General features: G+C 43.4%; 1 protein-coding gene across 1 annotated transcript in view; it reads right to left on the bottom strand.

Moving 5' to 3' along the window:
• Nucleotides 1–17,063, bottom strand: part of LOC144597066 (CD109 antigen-like) — a 118,390-nt gene extending 101,327 nt beyond the window's left edge. The window contains exons 1-5 of the mRNA XM_078405980.1: nucleotides 16,862–17,063; nucleotides 10,587–10,671; nucleotides 8,214–8,374; nucleotides 4,167–4,195; nucleotides 2,808–3,032 (exon numbers count right to left, since the gene is read on the bottom strand). Coding sequence (XP_078262106.1) covers nucleotides 2,808–3,032; nucleotides 4,167–4,195; nucleotides 8,214–8,374; nucleotides 10,587–10,671; nucleotides 16,862–17,063 — 702 coding nt within the window. The remainder of the gene's footprint in view (nucleotides 1–2,807; nucleotides 3,033–4,166; nucleotides 4,196–8,213; nucleotides 8,375–10,586; nucleotides 10,672–16,861) is intronic.
• Between the last annotated feature and the right edge of the window lie 255 nt (nucleotides 17,064–17,318).

Here is a 17,318-nt window from a genome sequence, read left to right as displayed (position 1 = left end):
CCTCATCCTTCTAAATTCCAGTGTATACAAGCCCAATCGCTCCAGCCTTTCAACATACGACAGTCCCGCCATTCCGGGAATTAATCTAGTGAACCTACGCTGCACGCCCTCCATAGCAAGAATATCCTTCCTCAAATTTGGAGACCAAAACTGCACACAGTACTCCAGGTGCGGTCTCACCAGGGCCCGGTACAACTGTAGAAGGACCTCTTTGCTCCTATACTCAACTCCTCTTGTTACGAAGGCCAACATTCCATTGGCTTTCTTCACTGCCTGCTGAACCTGCATGCTTCCTTTCATTGACTGATGCACTAGGACACCCAGATCTCGTTGAACTCCCCCTCCTCCTAACTTGACACCATTCAGATAATAATCTGCCTTTCTATTCTTACTTCCAAAGTGAATAACCTCACACTTATCTACATTAAACTGCATCTGCCATGTATCCGCCCACTCACACAACCTGTCCAGGTCACCCTGCAGCCTTATTGCATCTTCCTCACAATTCACACTACCCCCCAACTTAGTATCATCTGCAAATTTGCTAATGGTACTTTTAATCCCTTCGTCTAAGTCATTAATGTATATCGTAAATAGCTGGGGTCCCAGCACCGAACCTTGCGGTACCCCACTGGTCACTGCCTGCCATTCCGAAAGGGACCCATTTATCCCCACTCTTTGCTTTCTGTCTGTTAACCAATTTTCTATCCATGTCAGTACCCTACCCCCAATACCATGTGCCCTAATTTTGCCCACTAATCTCCTATGTGGGACCTTGTCGAAGGCTTTCTGAAAGTCGAGGTACACCACATCCACTGACTCTCCCTTGTCAATTTTCCTAGTTACATCCTCAAAAAATTCCAGTAGATTTGTCAAGCATGATTTCCCCTTCGTAAATCCATGCTGACTCGGAACGATCCCGTTACTGCTATCCAAATGCTCAGCAATTTCGTCTTTTATAATTGACTCCAGCATTTTCCCCACCACTGATGTCAGACTAACTGGTCTATAATTACCCGTTTTCTCTCTCCCTCCTTTCTTAAAAAGTGGGATAACATTTGCTATTCTCCAATCCACAGGAACTGATCCTGAATCTATAGAACATTGAAAAATGATCTCCAATGCTTCCACTATTTCTAGAGCCACCTCCTTAAGTACTCTGGGATGCAGACCATCAGGCCCTGGGGATTTATCAGCCTTCAGTCCCATCAGTCTACCCAAAACCATTTCCTGCCTAATGTGGATTTCCTTCAGTTCCTCCATCACCCTAGGTTCTCCAGCCCCTAGAACATTTGGGAGATTGTGTGTATCTTCCTCAGTGAAGACAGATCCAAAGTAACGGCTCTTCAGTCCATAATCTCCTTGCCAAACATGACACCAATGTAAACATATCTCCACTGCCTGCATGTGATCCATATCCCTTAATTCCTTGCATATCAATGTGCCTATCTAAACACTTTTAAATACCACTATTGTCTCCGTTTCCACCACAATATCATATCATATCATATCATATATCTACAGCCGGAAACAGGCCTTTTCGGCCCTCCAAGTCCGTGCCGCCCAGTGATCCCCGTACATTAACACTATCCTACACCCACTAGGGACAATTTTTACATTTACCCAGCCAATTAACCTACATACCTGTACGTCTTTGGAGTGTGGGAGGAAACCGAAGATCTCGGAGAAAACCCACGCAGGTCACGGGGAGAACGTACAAACTCCTTACAGTGCAGCACCCGTAGTCAGGATCGAACCTGAGTCTCCGGCGCTGCATTCGCTGTAAAGCAGCAACTCTACCGCTGCGCTACCGTGCCGCCATATCTGTTGGTTCATTCCAGTAAACCACCACTCTCTGTGTAAAAAAACTTGCCTCCCATCTCGCCTTTAAATTTTGCCCTTCTCATCTTAAAACTATGCCCTCTAGTCTTTGACATTTTGATCCTGGGAAAAGGGTTGTAACTGTCTACTTTATCGATGCCTCTCATAATTTTATATACTTCTATCAGGTCTTCAAAGCTTCAGAGTAAACAACCCAAGCTTGTCCAACTTCTCCTTATAGATAATATCCTCTTATTCTGCAGCATTTTGGTAAACCTCTGGACCCTCTTCAAAGACTCCATGTTGTTCCTGTAATGGGGTGACCAAAATTGCACACAATACTCCAAATGCAGACTGACCAAAGTTTTATAAAGCAACAACATGACTTCCTGACTCTTATACTCAATGCCCCGAATAATGAGGGTAAGCATACTATATGCCTTCTTTACCACTTTATCTACTTGTGTTGCCACTTTCAGGGAGCTATGGGGACTTTTTAGTTAGATTCTGAAATATCTCCTTGTCATTTAACCTTTGCACTCCAGGTATTATCTGTAAGGAAATATAACTTACATGGTTAGTGCTTATAGTCTGGAATGCAATGTGAGAGTAGTAGTGGAGATATATTCATTGTAGCATCCAAAATGGAGCTGGATGAGTATATGAAAGGTAAACATTTGCAAGATATGGGGTGAAAGAGCAGTCTAGTGACAGCTCTTACATGAAGCTACTGCACATTGGTTGGGCCAAATGGACTCTATCCATGCTGCAAACAATTAATCTATGATTTAAACTCAGCAGGTCACACTGTATCTCTGGAGGACATGGAAAGGTGATGTTCTGGGTAAGGACTCATCTTCAGATCTATGATTAACACAATTCAGATCAAAGATTGAGTTATGTGCACGCACATTCATGTCACTGTCAGCAACATCTAGATTAGTAGCTGCTGGTGTCACGCTTAAGAATTGTCAAGTAGCACTTACAGAAATGATGATATTTATTTTGCCCAGGTATGGCTTCAGATCGGTGTAGATACAGATGGATCGAATTTTCACGGTCTGTCCTGCTTTGTACATTGCCTTGTCTGTCTGAATCAATGCGGTGACTCTCTCCAGAATAATCTCCAAGGTGGAGCTATTGGAAAACAGCAGGTTCTGCCCTTGATATCCCTCCACTACCAATTCATAGTGGCCTTTCAGCAGATCTTCCTGGAGTTTGAGAAGGAAAAACAAAAATGTGAAGTTGCAAAATAATAAATTTACTCGGATAAATAGTCAAAAATGTGTATTTCCCCCCTATCAATCCTTTAGCCATTTGTAGATATTTGTCCGTGAATGAACAATAAAGCCACAATATTGTGATGTCTGCATGTTTTACTCCACTTCGATACTTAACTCAATTGTTTTCAATAGACATCTAAAATGGACGCCAAAATCTATCATCTATAATCTCCTACCCACAAACAATTTCAGAGGTATCCTTTGCCCCACCACTTACCTTAGATGTTCACAGACATATTCCTGCCACCTTTCCAATGTACATGGATAGACAATAGACAATAGACAATAGATGCAGCAGGAGGCCATTCGGCCATTCGGCCCTTCAATGTGATCATGGCTGATCATTCACAATCAGTACCCAGTTCCTGCCCTCTCCCCATACCCCCTGACTCCGGGGGGTCCGTTATGCAGGGAATGAAGGGATATGGATCACATGGAGGCAGAGACTTGTTTAAATTGGTAAGGATATTATGAGCCCAAATGCATAATCCATGTGCAGTACTGTTTTATGTGGCAAGTTCTCCCAGTGACCTTGCTTTTTTCTAATTGTTTTTGGCACCAAAGTCTCAATCTTTTTTGCACATATTTTTAAAAAAGTTTTTAATGTTTCGCAGAATTTAATGCATTATCCATGAGTAATTTATATATAATTTATGTTTTCAGCTGTTGATCTATTCTGTGTGTCCCTGATGCAGCACCAAACAAGATTCTCATTATATTTTCATTTTCATTATCTTGCCGTCCTTGTGCATCTGACAATAAACTCTGCCTGACTTGTGTTCTTTTGGGAAGAAATTACAAGAGTGGGTTTTCTAAGGATAGCATCTTCCTGCAGGTCCACTTTGCATTGATTGTAGGATTGTAGGGGTTCTTGTACAGAGATGTACTTCCCAGTAACATTCTCAACGTCTGATATATTTATAAGGAATGGATACATAAATATACAAAGGAAATTTAAACCATATTTTTTATGATCAGCTATAATACTCCCAGTTGTTCTTTCAATAGTTCAATGCAATGGAATATAAATTTCTTCCTGCACTTTCATGGTGGAATACTTACCGTAGGCAGGATCATTCTTCCTATAGTACCTGAAAGAAATAAGGTCAGAAATAGCTTATATTAATAAACTAGTGAGTGTTATTGAAAATATTCAAAGAGTGATAGAAATTTGATTCATTCCTGGCAAAGAGGTAAACATAAGAATATATTGGTATTGGTTTATTATTGATAAGTGTACCAAGATACATTGAAAAAATTGGCTTGTGTGCTATGTAGACAAATCATATACATGTGTACAATCAAGCCATACACAAGTACAACAGGTAGTGCAAAGTGAACAATACCAAAGAAAGGAATATTGTGTAACAGCATTATGACATCACAAAGAAAGTGCAGGTTATAAAAAGGTCTTAAATAAGGTAGGTTGGAAGATATAAGAAATAGATCCTCCATCCATGCATGATTGCTCCCCCACTTATCAGGATCATGGCTGATAAATACCTGAGTGCCATTCTTTGGAGTCACACAGTTTTACAGCATGGAAAGGGGCCCTACGACCCAACTCATGCGTACCAATCAGATTTAATGGCCTTGCTTGATCCACTTACCTATTTTTGGAAGTATTCCTCTAAACTTTTGCTATCCATACATGTGTTTTAATGTGTTTTTAAAGTTGCATTAAAAAATTATCCCTCAGATCTCATTTAAATTTTTTCCCTCTCATCTTAAGCCTATGTCCTCTAGATTTGGAACTACGTTGCCTTGGGAAGAAGATTGCCACCATTCACCTTATCGATGCCTGTTATGACTTTGTAAACGTGTACAAGAACATAGAAGAGTACAGCACCGGAATAGGCCATTCCAACCACAATATCTGTGCCAAATATGATGCCACATATGATGCGTTCCGCAGAGACCGTTCCCTCCGTAACTCCCTGGTCCACTCGTCCCTTCGTACCCAAACCACCCCAACCCCGGGCACTTTCCCCTGCAACCGCACGAGATGCAACACCTGTCCCTTTACCTCCCCCCTCAACTCCATCCAAGGACCCAAACAGTCTTTCCAGGTGAGACAAAGGTTCACCTGCACCTCCTCCAACCTCATCCATTGCATCCGCTGCTCTAGATGTCAACTTATTTACATCGGCGAAACCAAGCGCAGGCTCGGCGATCGCTTCGCTCAACACCTGCGCTCGGTCCGCATTGACCAAACTGATCTCCCGGTGGCCGAGCACTTCAACTCCCCCTCCCATTCCCAGTCTAACCTTTCTGTCATGGGCCTCCTCCAGTGCCATAGTGAGGCCCACCGGAAATTGGAGGAACAGCACCTCATATTTCGCCTGGGCAGCTTGCAGCCCAGTGGTATGAACATCGACTTCTCCAACTTTAGATAGTTCCTCTGTCCCTCTCTTCCCCTCCTCCTTCCCAGATCTCCCTCTATCTTCCTGTCTCCACCTATATCCTTCCTTTGTCCCGCCCCCCCTGACATCAGTCTGAAGAAGGGTCTCGACCCGAAACGTCACCCATTCCTTCTCTCCCGAGATGCTGCCTGACCTGCTGAGTTACTCCAGCATTTTGTGAATAAAAACCTTCAATTTGTACCAGCATCTGCAGTTATTTTCTTATACCATATTAAACTAATCTCTTCTGCCAGCGCATGATCCTTATTCCTCCATTCCCTACAAATTCACATGCCTATCTAAAAGCATCTTATCTGCTTCCACCACCATCCCTGGCAGCATATCCCAGGCATCCAACTTGTCCACATACCTATATTAAACTTTCCCCTCTCACCATGTAGTTATATCCTCAAGGGGTGGAGTTTATGGGATAAGAAGGAAAATCCATATGCAAAGAAAATAATACCAGCTTACATTTTTTTGGCAGCTTTTATAAGTATTCCAATTACACCTACATTGTCTCTGGGAAAGGCACTGGACTAACAAAGTTCTTAGATCCCTTACATGGCAGCTCAGAGTGACGCCCCGACTATTCAGTCCACCGGCCTTCTTTTCTTTCAATCTTTCAGATTTGCAAAGAAAAGAAATGTGGAAGCAAATCCCTATTCAGATGCACGATCAATTTACAGGACAACAAAAGTTTAAGGTGCAAATTGGACAACCGGTTTGTTGGGTGAGAAGCGAAGTCGACCTAATAAGTATTATTCTGAAATTTACCATGGGTTGAGATTTTATTGTGTCATGCACATTACATTTGAAACCCAAGCTTATTATTTGTTGATGGTGGTCAGCAATGGGGGTCAACATATGCCCTCAAATATGATATACAATCCTGTCACAAACATGAAAGTCTTATTCTCTGTGGTTTTTGTTTCAAACAGTAAATGGAAACTTATACAAGATTTTTTTTTGTGGCCATTTTCAATATGATCTTTTTAAATCAATGGATTGGGTAAGCCGATTAATCGTCATCCCGGTATTATTTCTTATGTCCTTTTAGAAAGTGGTTGCAATATGATATTCAACAGCCCCTCCCCCCTCCGATCTTTGCAATTTTATTCTTTCATCTTCACATGCTATGATTTCGCAAGTCCGGTCTGCAAACCTTTCTCAATTCAACAGATCTTAAAAAGGCAGGATGCTGGGAATAAAGGCAGGAGGTCTGCTGAGTAAAGGGGCAGTAAAACTTGCAGCCGGCACTACCTCCAGCAAAGAAGAACAGTGGTTGCATTTAAAGTTCACTGACCTCATCAGGGCAAACAAGACAATGTACCAGGGTACAATGTACCAGGGTACGGAAGAAGGGTCTCGACCCGAAACGTCACCCATTCCTTCTCTCCCGAGATGCTGCCTGACCTGCTGAGTTACTCCAGCATTTTGTGAATAAATCGATTTGTACCAGCATCTGCAGTTATTTTCTTATAAGACAATGTACCAATTAGTCTCACTTTACTTCTGAAGACATCCTGTCTAATAACACTGTTTTATTCTTTAAAATTAATTCTTCTAATAGTGAATAGCAACATTAATGGTGTTGTTGTAGCTGATATATTGCTACCTATTTCTCAGCACTTTCATGGACACCATTTATACTCAATGTTGCCACTTCAGATATTCACCAAGATGCATATCAACTCATGATCACTTTGCCTGTGGGATCTTTCTGTACACATATTGGCTGCCACATTCTCTACATCGAAGATAGACACAACATTTTGGAGTAACTCAGTGGGACAGGCAGCCTCTCTGGAGAGAAGGAATGGGTGACGTTTCAGATCGAGACCCTCCTTCAGACTGAAGGGTCTCAACCCGAAACATCACCCATTCCTTCTCTCCAGAGATTCTGCCTGTCCCACTGAGTTACTCCAGCATTTTGTGTCTATCTTCGGCTTAAACCAGCTTCAGCAGTTCCGTCCTACACATTCTCCACATCTATACTATCAAACTGCCTCATTGGTTGTCAATAACCTTGGAGTGCTCTGAGATTTTGCTGCAGAAATTCTATGGTTTTTTTCCAACCTTTAAGGAGAAATGCTGTATCCTTACCTTAAACTCCCCTTCAGTGAAAATCCATATCAAGAACGGGACTAAGGACAATGTTAAAAATGTGAAAGATGGCCAATAGACACAATGCAGACTAGTTGTGATCTCATGGAGGAAAATGAGGGAGAAGCTTTTATTTTCTAGGATCTGGGCATTGTAGGCAGGGCCAACATTTATTGTGTATCCCTAGCTGTCATTCAGAAAACAGTGGAGAGCCACCTCCTTACATTTAGAGTAAAGCTCTCACTGCCCCATGCCCTTCTTCCTCAGAACCACTTGACCTAACCCAGCATGGGAGGAACACAGCAAGTCAGACAACATCTGTGGAGGGAAATGAACAGAAGATATTTCAGGTTTGGGCCTTTCTTCAGACTGACAAAGTAACGGGAAGGGAAAGATAGCTGGAAGAGAGAGGTGGAGGGAGGTGGAGGGGAAGGAGCTGGCAAGTGATAGATGGATTCATGTGAGGAGGGACTAATTGGCAGATGAGTCAGGTAGGATAGAGATGGGTTGCAAGGGTAGATCAAGGGACCCTCTGCTGTAGTTCAGCTGGTATACATTCTCGGGGCAGACCAGGAGGCCCATTTACCACCTGGCTTCTTACCTGGGTGGAAAGTATCCTCAGCCTGTCTCAAGCTCGTGTTGTCCTTGCTGAGGTGCGCTGTTATTTTCAGAGGGCCCTGGCTACCATCCAATAAGTTAACACTGAATGTCATATTGTGTCTGGTCAGCAGCCTTTTCGGTGACGTGATGATGTAGGTTGGTCTTCGATGTACAACAAAATAAATATAGGTTACTCAGTTAATTTCACACATCCAGGTCATCTTTCCCCATATGGTTACCCTAAGGCGTAACTGGTAGAGCTGCTACCTCACAGCTCCAGCATACTGGGTTCAATCCTAACAGTACATTGCTTAAACCCTGTAACTGTGTGGGTTTCCTCCAGGTGCTTCGGTTTCCCTCCACATCCCAAAGACAAGTGGGTTGGTAGGTTGATTAGCCACCGTAAATTGTGCCCAGTGTGTAAGTGAGTGACAGAATCCAATGAGATTAAATTAGGATTAGTATGAATGGGTGTTTGATAGTCAGCACAGAACAAAATGGATGGTGCCGGGTCTCTTTCAAACGCTTCTTTACCAATCTATCTACTGATGTTGCTACTGTCAAGGAGTTATAGACTTGGACTCCAAGATCCTTTTTTACATGCTGTTGAAGAACATTCAGCACTATCAGTCTCCAAGGCTTGATGGAATCTATCCCAGGCTATTGAGAGAGGCAAGAGATTGCAGTGGTCTTGAAAAAGATCTTTGTATCTTCTCTACTCAGTCCTGGAGAGCTGGAGAGTAGCGAACGTTTTTCTTTTATTTAAGGGAAGTAGTGATAATCCAGGACATTATCGGCTGGTGAGCCTCACATTAGTGGCGGGGGCACTATTGGAGAGAATTCTCAGCAATGGGATTTACTTTAACTTGGAAGCAATTGGGATAATTAAAGAAATTAGTATGGCTTTCGGTGGCTCAGGTCATGTCTTACTAAACTTGATTGAGTTCTTTAAGGAGATGACAAAGGTGACTGATGAGGTTAGGGAGTAGAATTTCTACATGGACTTCAGTCAGGCATTTGACAAGGTTCCTCATTGTAGGCTGATCCAGAATATAAAAATTATGCGATCCTTGGTAACATGGTAGTTTTGATTCACAACTGGCTTACTTGTTGAAGACGGACTGCAGTGGTGGAAGCGTGTTATTCTGGCTGGGTCTGTGACCAGTAGTGCTCCAAGAGAACTAACCTGGATGAATATGCAGATTGGTTGGTTGGTAAGTTGGCAAACAACACAAAGTTTGGTGGAGTTGCAGACAGTAAAGAGGACTGTCAAAGGAGGAAGCAGGATTTTGATCAGTTAAAAATGGGCAGAGAAATGGCAGATGGAAATGTGAGGTGTGGTACTTTGGGAGGTCAATCGTAAGAGGAAAATATCCAGATAAAGACAGGACCTTCAACAGCATGTAAAAAAGGATATTGGAGTCCAAGTCTATAACTCCTTGAAAGTAGTAATATCAGTAGATAGCGTGGTAAAGAAGGGTATGATATTCTTGCTTTCATTGGTTGGAACACTGAGTATAAGAGTCAGGAGTTGTTGCAGTTTTATAGAATTTTGGTTAGGCCGCATTTGGAGTATTATGTGCAGTTCTGGTTATCCCATTGCAGGAAGGACGAGGAGGCTTTGTCAAGGCTGCTGAAGAGTTTACCAGGATGCAGCAAGGATTCAGGGCATTAGCTATAAGAAGAATTTGGATTATGTTGCTTTGTTTTCTTTCAAGCATTGGTAGCTGAAGGGAGACCTAATAGATGTCAAATACTGGATGGCATAACTACAAGGTCGGAGTGAGAAAGTTTAAAGGAGATATCCTTGGCAAGGTTTTTGCACAGAGAGTTGTAGTTGCCAGGGTTGGTGGTGGAAGCAGATACAACAGCGATGTTTACGAGGCTTTTAGATAGATATGTGAATATGAAGGGAATGGGGGGGGATATGGAGCACATACTGGAAGAAGGAGTAAATTAAAGTAGACATACAGTATGTTTGGCACAGACATCATGGGCCTAAGGGCCTGTTCCTGTGCTATCCTGCTCCATTTTCTATGTTCTTAAACTTCTAACTCACTTATACCAACAGTTGCACCATAAATGTATTTATATCTAATTATCTAATAAGATATGACTGTAATCATTCAACAACTATCACAGAAAATCTGGTGTCCTTAAATCCCAGGAACATGACAAGCGGATCATCAAAACATTGTTACTTGTGGAATTGGCTGTACAAAGTACAAATGAAGATTGTGCAGGTGGATTCTATCTTTATCCTCTGCTCGGTAGTGAGCAGCAAAGAATTGCTTTGAAATCGTAAAAAAAAAAAAAAAATGTCATCTAAAAATAAATCCTACTCAGTATTGTATATGTTGAACCTGAATCTTACCTTCCAGAGTGGCAGCTGCAGAGGAAAGTGAGTAGCAGCAAGGTCGAGAGGGACATCGTGCAGGTTAGCAGCGGCTTGTTACCGGCTTAGGGCAAGGTGTCCTCTCCTCAGTCTCACAACGGCCAGCGATGGTGCAGGCTATGGTGCAGGGAGACAGCAGATGCTTCTGGCACAATCCGTCTCACTCTCTCTCACTGGCAAACTCTTAATCTTCCACTATAAGTACCTGCCTCCCTCTCTCTCTCTCTCTCTCGCTTTCTGTCACACTTGCCTTCTGGCTCCTTTCTCTCCGAAACTGCCCCTCTGATACTATGGTGTTCTTTATATAGTACTCTCTCTCTCTCTCTCTCTCTCTCTCTCTCTCTCTCTCTCTCTCTCTCTCTCTCTCTCTCTCTCTCTCTATCTCTCTCTCTCTCTCTCTCTCTCTCTCTCTCTCTCTCTTCTCTCTCTCTCTCTCTCTCTCTCTCTCTCTCTCTCTCTCTCTCTCTCTCTCTCTCTCTCTCTCTCTCTCTCTCTCTCTCTCTCTCTCTCTCTCTCTCTTTCTCCCCTCCCCCTCTCTCTCTCCCCCCCTCTCTCTCTCTCTCTCTCTCTCTCACTCTCTCTCTCTCTCTCTCTCTCTCTCTCTCTCTCTCTCTCTCTCCCTCTCTCTCTCTTCTCTCTCTCTTCTCTCTCTCTCCCTCACAATCTCTTTACCACAATCTCTGTCCCTCTCTACCACAATCTCTTTCTGCTCTTTCTTTCTTTGTCTTGGACACTAGTATTCTCCCTGTGGTTCTCTCTCTCTGGTACTCTCTGTCTCCCTCAGTCTCTCCCCTTCTCTCTGCTCTCCCATTTTCCACACTGTGGTACCCTCTCTCTTCCACCCCCCCCCCACCCCACCACACCTCTCTCTCTCTCTCTCTCTCTCTCTCTCTCTCTCTCTCTCTCTCTCTCTCTCTCTCTCTCTCTCTCTCTCTCTCTCTCTCTCTCTCTCTCTCTCTCTCTCTCTGTCTCTCTCTGTCTCCCTCTCTCTCTGTCTCTCTCTGTCTCTCTCTGTCTCCCTCTCTCTCTGTCTCTCTCTGTCTCTCTCTGTCTCCCTCTCTCTCTGTCTCTCTCTGTCTCCCTTTATCTCCCTTTGGTATTCTTCAACTCTAGCTCTCACTAGTCTCTACCCATGCACTCTTCCACTGTCTCTTTAGTACTACTACCTGTCACTCTTTCTCTCCCCTGTGGTTTTTCTTTCACTCTCTCTCTCTCTGGGACTCTATACCAGCGTTCCCTCAGGTAATCTCCCTAGATCCACTCTCTCACTGTCTCTGTCACCGTCTCTCTCTCTCTCTCTCTCTCTCTCTCTCTAGCAACCTGTCTCACTCTGGTTTTGAAACTCGGTCCTGGCACTCTCAGTGGACCTGCCTCCAGCATAGCCCCCCTCTCGCACTGTTCCAGCCTCTCGCTTTGAGCATCCACTCAACTCCGAGTGTCCCCTGCGCTCTCAGGTACCTGACTGCTGTTTCTAAGCGCGTAGAGTAGTGCGCTGCAGTGCCTCGTTGATATTGGGAAAGTAAATCTCTTTTCAGAACCTGCCGTCTGTGGAAGTCCACAACTTTAGAAATAAGAATATCCACACATACACATATCCATGTAATATACACACACACATACATACATACATACACACATACATACATACACACATGCATGCATCCATACATACACACATACATACATACATACATACATACATACATACATACATACATACATACATACATACATACATACATACATACATACATACATACATACATACATACATACATACACATACATACATACATGCATGCATACATACATGCATACATACATGCATACATGCATACATGCATACATGCATACATACATACATGTATCCATGTAATATATTGTGTAGGCCGGTGACACTCAGGGTCCATATATAATTTTAACGTTTAACACTTTGATTCGATTTATCGCATTAGAAGTGATGTTTGCAATTACTTGCCCTCAACTACAGTGGTGAACACACTTCAACAGGCCCTTCGGCCCACCGAGTCCACATCGGCTATCGATCGCCCATTCACAATAGTCCCATGTTCTCCCAATTTCGCCTCCACTCCCTACAATTTTCAGAGGCCTATTAACCGACTCGCCCGCACGTCTTTGGGATGTGAGAGGAAACCGGAGCACTCGGAGGCAACCCAGGGAGAACGTACAAATCCCACACTGACATCACCCGAGGTCAGGATCGAACCCCGGTCTCTGGCGCTGTGAGGCAGCGGCTCTACCAGCTGCGCCACGATGCCACCCTTAAATTGTTTAAATCAGATCACATCATATTAGTTCATTGTAAATACACCAGTCAATTAAAATCCTGGTCCACATGAAGCTCACATGTCAAACAGTTAAATATACAGTAATGGTAAATACAATAACAAATATAACACGTGCAAAACGGCAGATTAGTGCAAGATTGTAGTGCAAAAAGAATTCAGAGGGACAGACAGACCTTAATTTAGAGGCAAAGACTGATCAGAGATAGCTAATCCCTGGGATGGAGGGACTGTCATATGAGGCAAGATTGGAAATACTAGGCTTGTATTCACTGGAGTTTAGAAGGATGAGAGGGGATCTTATAGAGACGTATACAATTATAAAGGGACTAGACAAGCGACATGCAGGAAAAATGTTCCCAATTTCGGGGTAGTCCAGAACCAGGGGACACAGTCTAAGAATAAAGGGGAGGCCATTTAAAACTGAAGTGAGAAGAAACTTTTTCACCCAGAGAGTTGTAAATTTGTGGAATTCTCTGCCACAGAAGGCAGTGGAGGCCAATTCACTGGATGAATTTAAAAGAGAGTTAGGTAGAGCTCTAGGGGCTAGTTGAATCAAGAGATATGGGGAGAAGGCAGGCACAGGTTACTGATTGTAGATGATCACTATTAGTGGCGGTGCTGGCTCGAAGGGCCAAATGGCCTCCTCGTGTACCTATTTTCTATGTTTCTATAGTTGGATGTGATTTAAAGATGTAACCAAAAAGGTTAATGAGGACAGAGCTATAGATGATGTATGTATGGATTTCAGCAAGGCATTTGACAATATTCTGAAAGGTGAGAGCGCATTGGATCTAAGGAGAGCTTGGTTGCCTTTTGTTTATCTCCTGATGTAATTTGTACCTTACATCCTGGCTGCTATTCAGAGGTCTGTATATAACTCCCATCGGGGTCTTTTTACCCTTGTAGTTTCTTAACTCTACCCACAAGGATTCTACATTTTCCGATGTGATGTCACTTCTTGCTCAGGATTGGATTCCATTCCTTACCAACAGAGCCATCTCACCTCCTCTGCCCAGCTGCCTGTCTTTTTGTTGGGATATGCATCCTTGGATGTTCAGCTCCCAGCTCTGATCCTCTTACAACCATGACTCTGTTATGCCCACTATGCCATACCTGACCATTTCTAACTGTGGTATAAGCTCATTCATTTTGTTTTGTGTGCTGCATGCACTCAAATATAACACCTTCAGTTCTGTATTTACCATCCCTCCTTCAAATTGGTCCCCATGTTGCCTGACGTTAGACTCTTAACCCTTTCTAAACTTTCTGTCCTATTTCTTATTCTGGACACATCACTAACCTCTCCAGCACTCACCTTCCTTTTGACTTTATCCATACTTTTCCAATGAGTTGACAACCACCTCCTCCCACTATTTAGTTTAAAGCCCTATCCACAGCCCTGGTTATGCTATTTGTCATCCCTCCTATCGGATCAACTCCCTCCTTCCCCAATATGGATGCCAATGTCCCACAGGTTCTAACCCACTCCTCCCACACCAATCTTTGAGCCAAGTGTTTAACTCTCTATTCTCGTCAACTCAATGACAATTTCTATGGTATGGTAGGGTGCAGGTAGCAATCCAGAAATTGTTACCATTTTGGGTGTGTGAAACAGTTAACGTTTCATCAGAATCTCTTCCTTAACCAGGATTCCTTCCTTAATCTCCTTTGGCACTCTTTATAAAGCTCCTTTGCTGAGGTCGTGGTCACTTGTCCTAACACCTGGTATGTGATTCAGTCTGAATTTGTTGGTGAGGCTCCACATAGGCACTGTGCTATGTTTCAATGTTAAAGGCCCCTCTTTCAGGGGCACGCATGATTTAAATCTTACCACTTTTGAGGGGAGTGTGAAGTTGATGCACATCATTCACATCCACATACAGAACCAGGATCTTTGTGTGTTTCCTGATTGCTTGTGGGGTGGATGTAGCATGCTGGTGCTGCTGTGCCTTTTCTGAAATCACCCTGTGCTCTTTCAATACAGGTTGTAATGGGATTGGGAATTGGGAATAAAAACACATGGCACGGTCTTTGACCGGACACGTTATCTTTTCTTTCTCCACTCCGACCGCCTGACTTGCTGAGTGTTTCCAACATTTTCTGTTTTTGTTGCAGTGGCAGTTAATTTGATATCACTAAAATTAAAATCCATAGAATCATAGCATTGCTACAGCCATTAGGCCATTGCCTAAAACTCAAAGTGTTGGAGGAACCCAGCAGGTCAGGTAGCATCCGTGAAGGGAATGGATAGGTGGCAATTCGGATTGGAACTCCTCTTCAGATTATTTGTAATAGGGGAGAGAAAGCTGGAAGAGAGGTGGGGGTGGGACAAAGGTTGGCAAGTGATAGGTGGATCCAGGTGGGGAGGATTGTTTGGCAGATGGGTGGACAAAGGCTACAGATGAATATGAGACAAAAGGGTGTCAGATAAAGAGAGAGGTGGGCGATATAGGTGGAAGGGAATGGGGTAGGGGACAGGATAGTGGAAGAAATGGGTACTTCCTGGGTGGGTGGGCCACAGGAAAGTGAGGAGTGGAACCTAATACAAGAGATTAGGTGTTACCTAATGTAGGGGAATTCAATGCTTATGCCATTGGCATGTAAGTTGCCAAGCAGGATATGAGGAGCTGTTCCACCAGTTTGTGTTTAGCTTCACTCTGGCAATAGAGGCCGAGGGTGGAAAGATTGGTATGGAAATGGGGAGGGAAGTTAAAATGGTTAACAACTGGGAAATCCAGTAGGCCATGGCAGACTGAGCACAAGTGTTCAGTGACACAGCTGCTTAGACTTTGCTTGATCCTGCCAATGTAAAGGAGGCCACTTCAAATGCAGTAGATGAGGTTAGGTGCATGTGAACCTTTATCTTCTCTATTTATTCACAAAATGCTGGAGTAACCCAGCAGGTCAGGCAGCATTTATCTTCTCTATAGTGCATTGCCTATGCTGGCTCCTGATGGGGAAAAAGCATTCTTTCTTATTGTATATTATGCCCCAAATTTTCAAGCCAAGTCCTCTAATTCTTAGATCATCCATTAGCTACCTATTCTATCCAGGATTAAACTATACCCCAATAACTCTTACACCACGTCGAAAATATCTTGTTTTTAACTCTTAGTAGCATGGAGATGGATGAGGATTGTGGTAGGGTTGGAGGGATAGCGGGGAGGGATATGTTGATATGTTCTTTTAAAAACGGTACTAAAATTCTGAGCATTGATTTCAGTAGTGTCAGTCTCAACCTGTTAGACATGAAGCTAAAGAGGACACTGTTCCATTTATAAAATGAGCTGTGATAGACAGGATGTAGCCTCATTATATTGGGTTTCAATGCATTTTTGTTCATTTATTCACATACACTAAGCTACTGTGAATGACTTTTTGGAGAGAAATTCCTTGACAAAGGATAAAGTTTGTTCTTCATTATTCCATACCTCTGATATCGCAATGAGTGACCTATTTTAATCACTTCTCTTAGTCAACAATGACAACAAATTATATAGCAACGTCAATAAAGCAAACTTTCCCAACTGCTTTTGCACAGTGGTAGAGTTGCAGTCTTACAGTGCTACAGACCTGTGTTCGATCCACACCACCGGTGCTGTCTGTACGGAGTTTATATGTTCGTCCTGTAACCACATGTTTTTCCTCCGGGTCCTCCGGTTTCATCCCACAATCCAGACTTGCTGGTTTGAAGGTTAATTGATTCTGTAAATTGCGAAACTTTGAAATAGTGTGCAGGTAATTCTTGGCCGGCATGGACTCATTGGACAGAAGGGCCTGGAAAACACTATCGCTACACTACACTAAAAGCAATCAACAAAAGTTGGCACCAGGTCATGTTGGAGCTATTGCACAGATGACCCAAAAAATAGGTTTTGAGGAATAAAAGAAGGTTGTGAGTTTGAGAAAATAAATTACGGCAAAATGGCAGCCCTTGGAACTTACGTGTGCATAAGACCCTGTGATTTAAATCGTCAGAGCTATGTTCGTGCCAGTGACCCGTGGCGGGCAGCCTGATAACGCGCGGCGGCCAAGATGATTTCAACGGGGAAACAGGCTGAGTATGGTGGCTGGCCAGCAGGTGGAGCACCACAAGGGTTCCGAAGGCAGAAGAAAACTGCAGCAGGAAGAGATTCCCAAACATCATGGAGTCCAAGCTACTGGACTCGGGTCTGTCTCAATCAAGGACCATGTGGTGGCTGTCTGTGCACCAGTTTCCCCATGTTGAAAGATGTCATGCACAGGCATCAATAGACAATAGGTGCAGGAGTAGGCCATTCAGCCCTTCGAGCCAGCACCGCCATTCAATGCGATCATGGCTGATCACTCTCAAACCACTCTCATGCATCCAACCAGAAGGATACACCACCAGCACATCCCTACAATAAAGTCTGTTGCTCCA

The sequence above is a fragment of the Rhinoraja longicauda genome, chromosome 9 (genome assembly GCF_053455715.1).
Source record: "Rhinoraja longicauda isolate Sanriku21f chromosome 9, sRhiLon1.1, whole genome shotgun sequence".
Classification (NCBI taxonomy): domain Eukaryota; kingdom Metazoa; phylum Chordata; class Chondrichthyes; order Rajiformes; family Arhynchobatidae; genus Rhinoraja; species Rhinoraja longicauda.
This window is presented reverse-complemented; position numbering and strand designations above follow the sequence as displayed.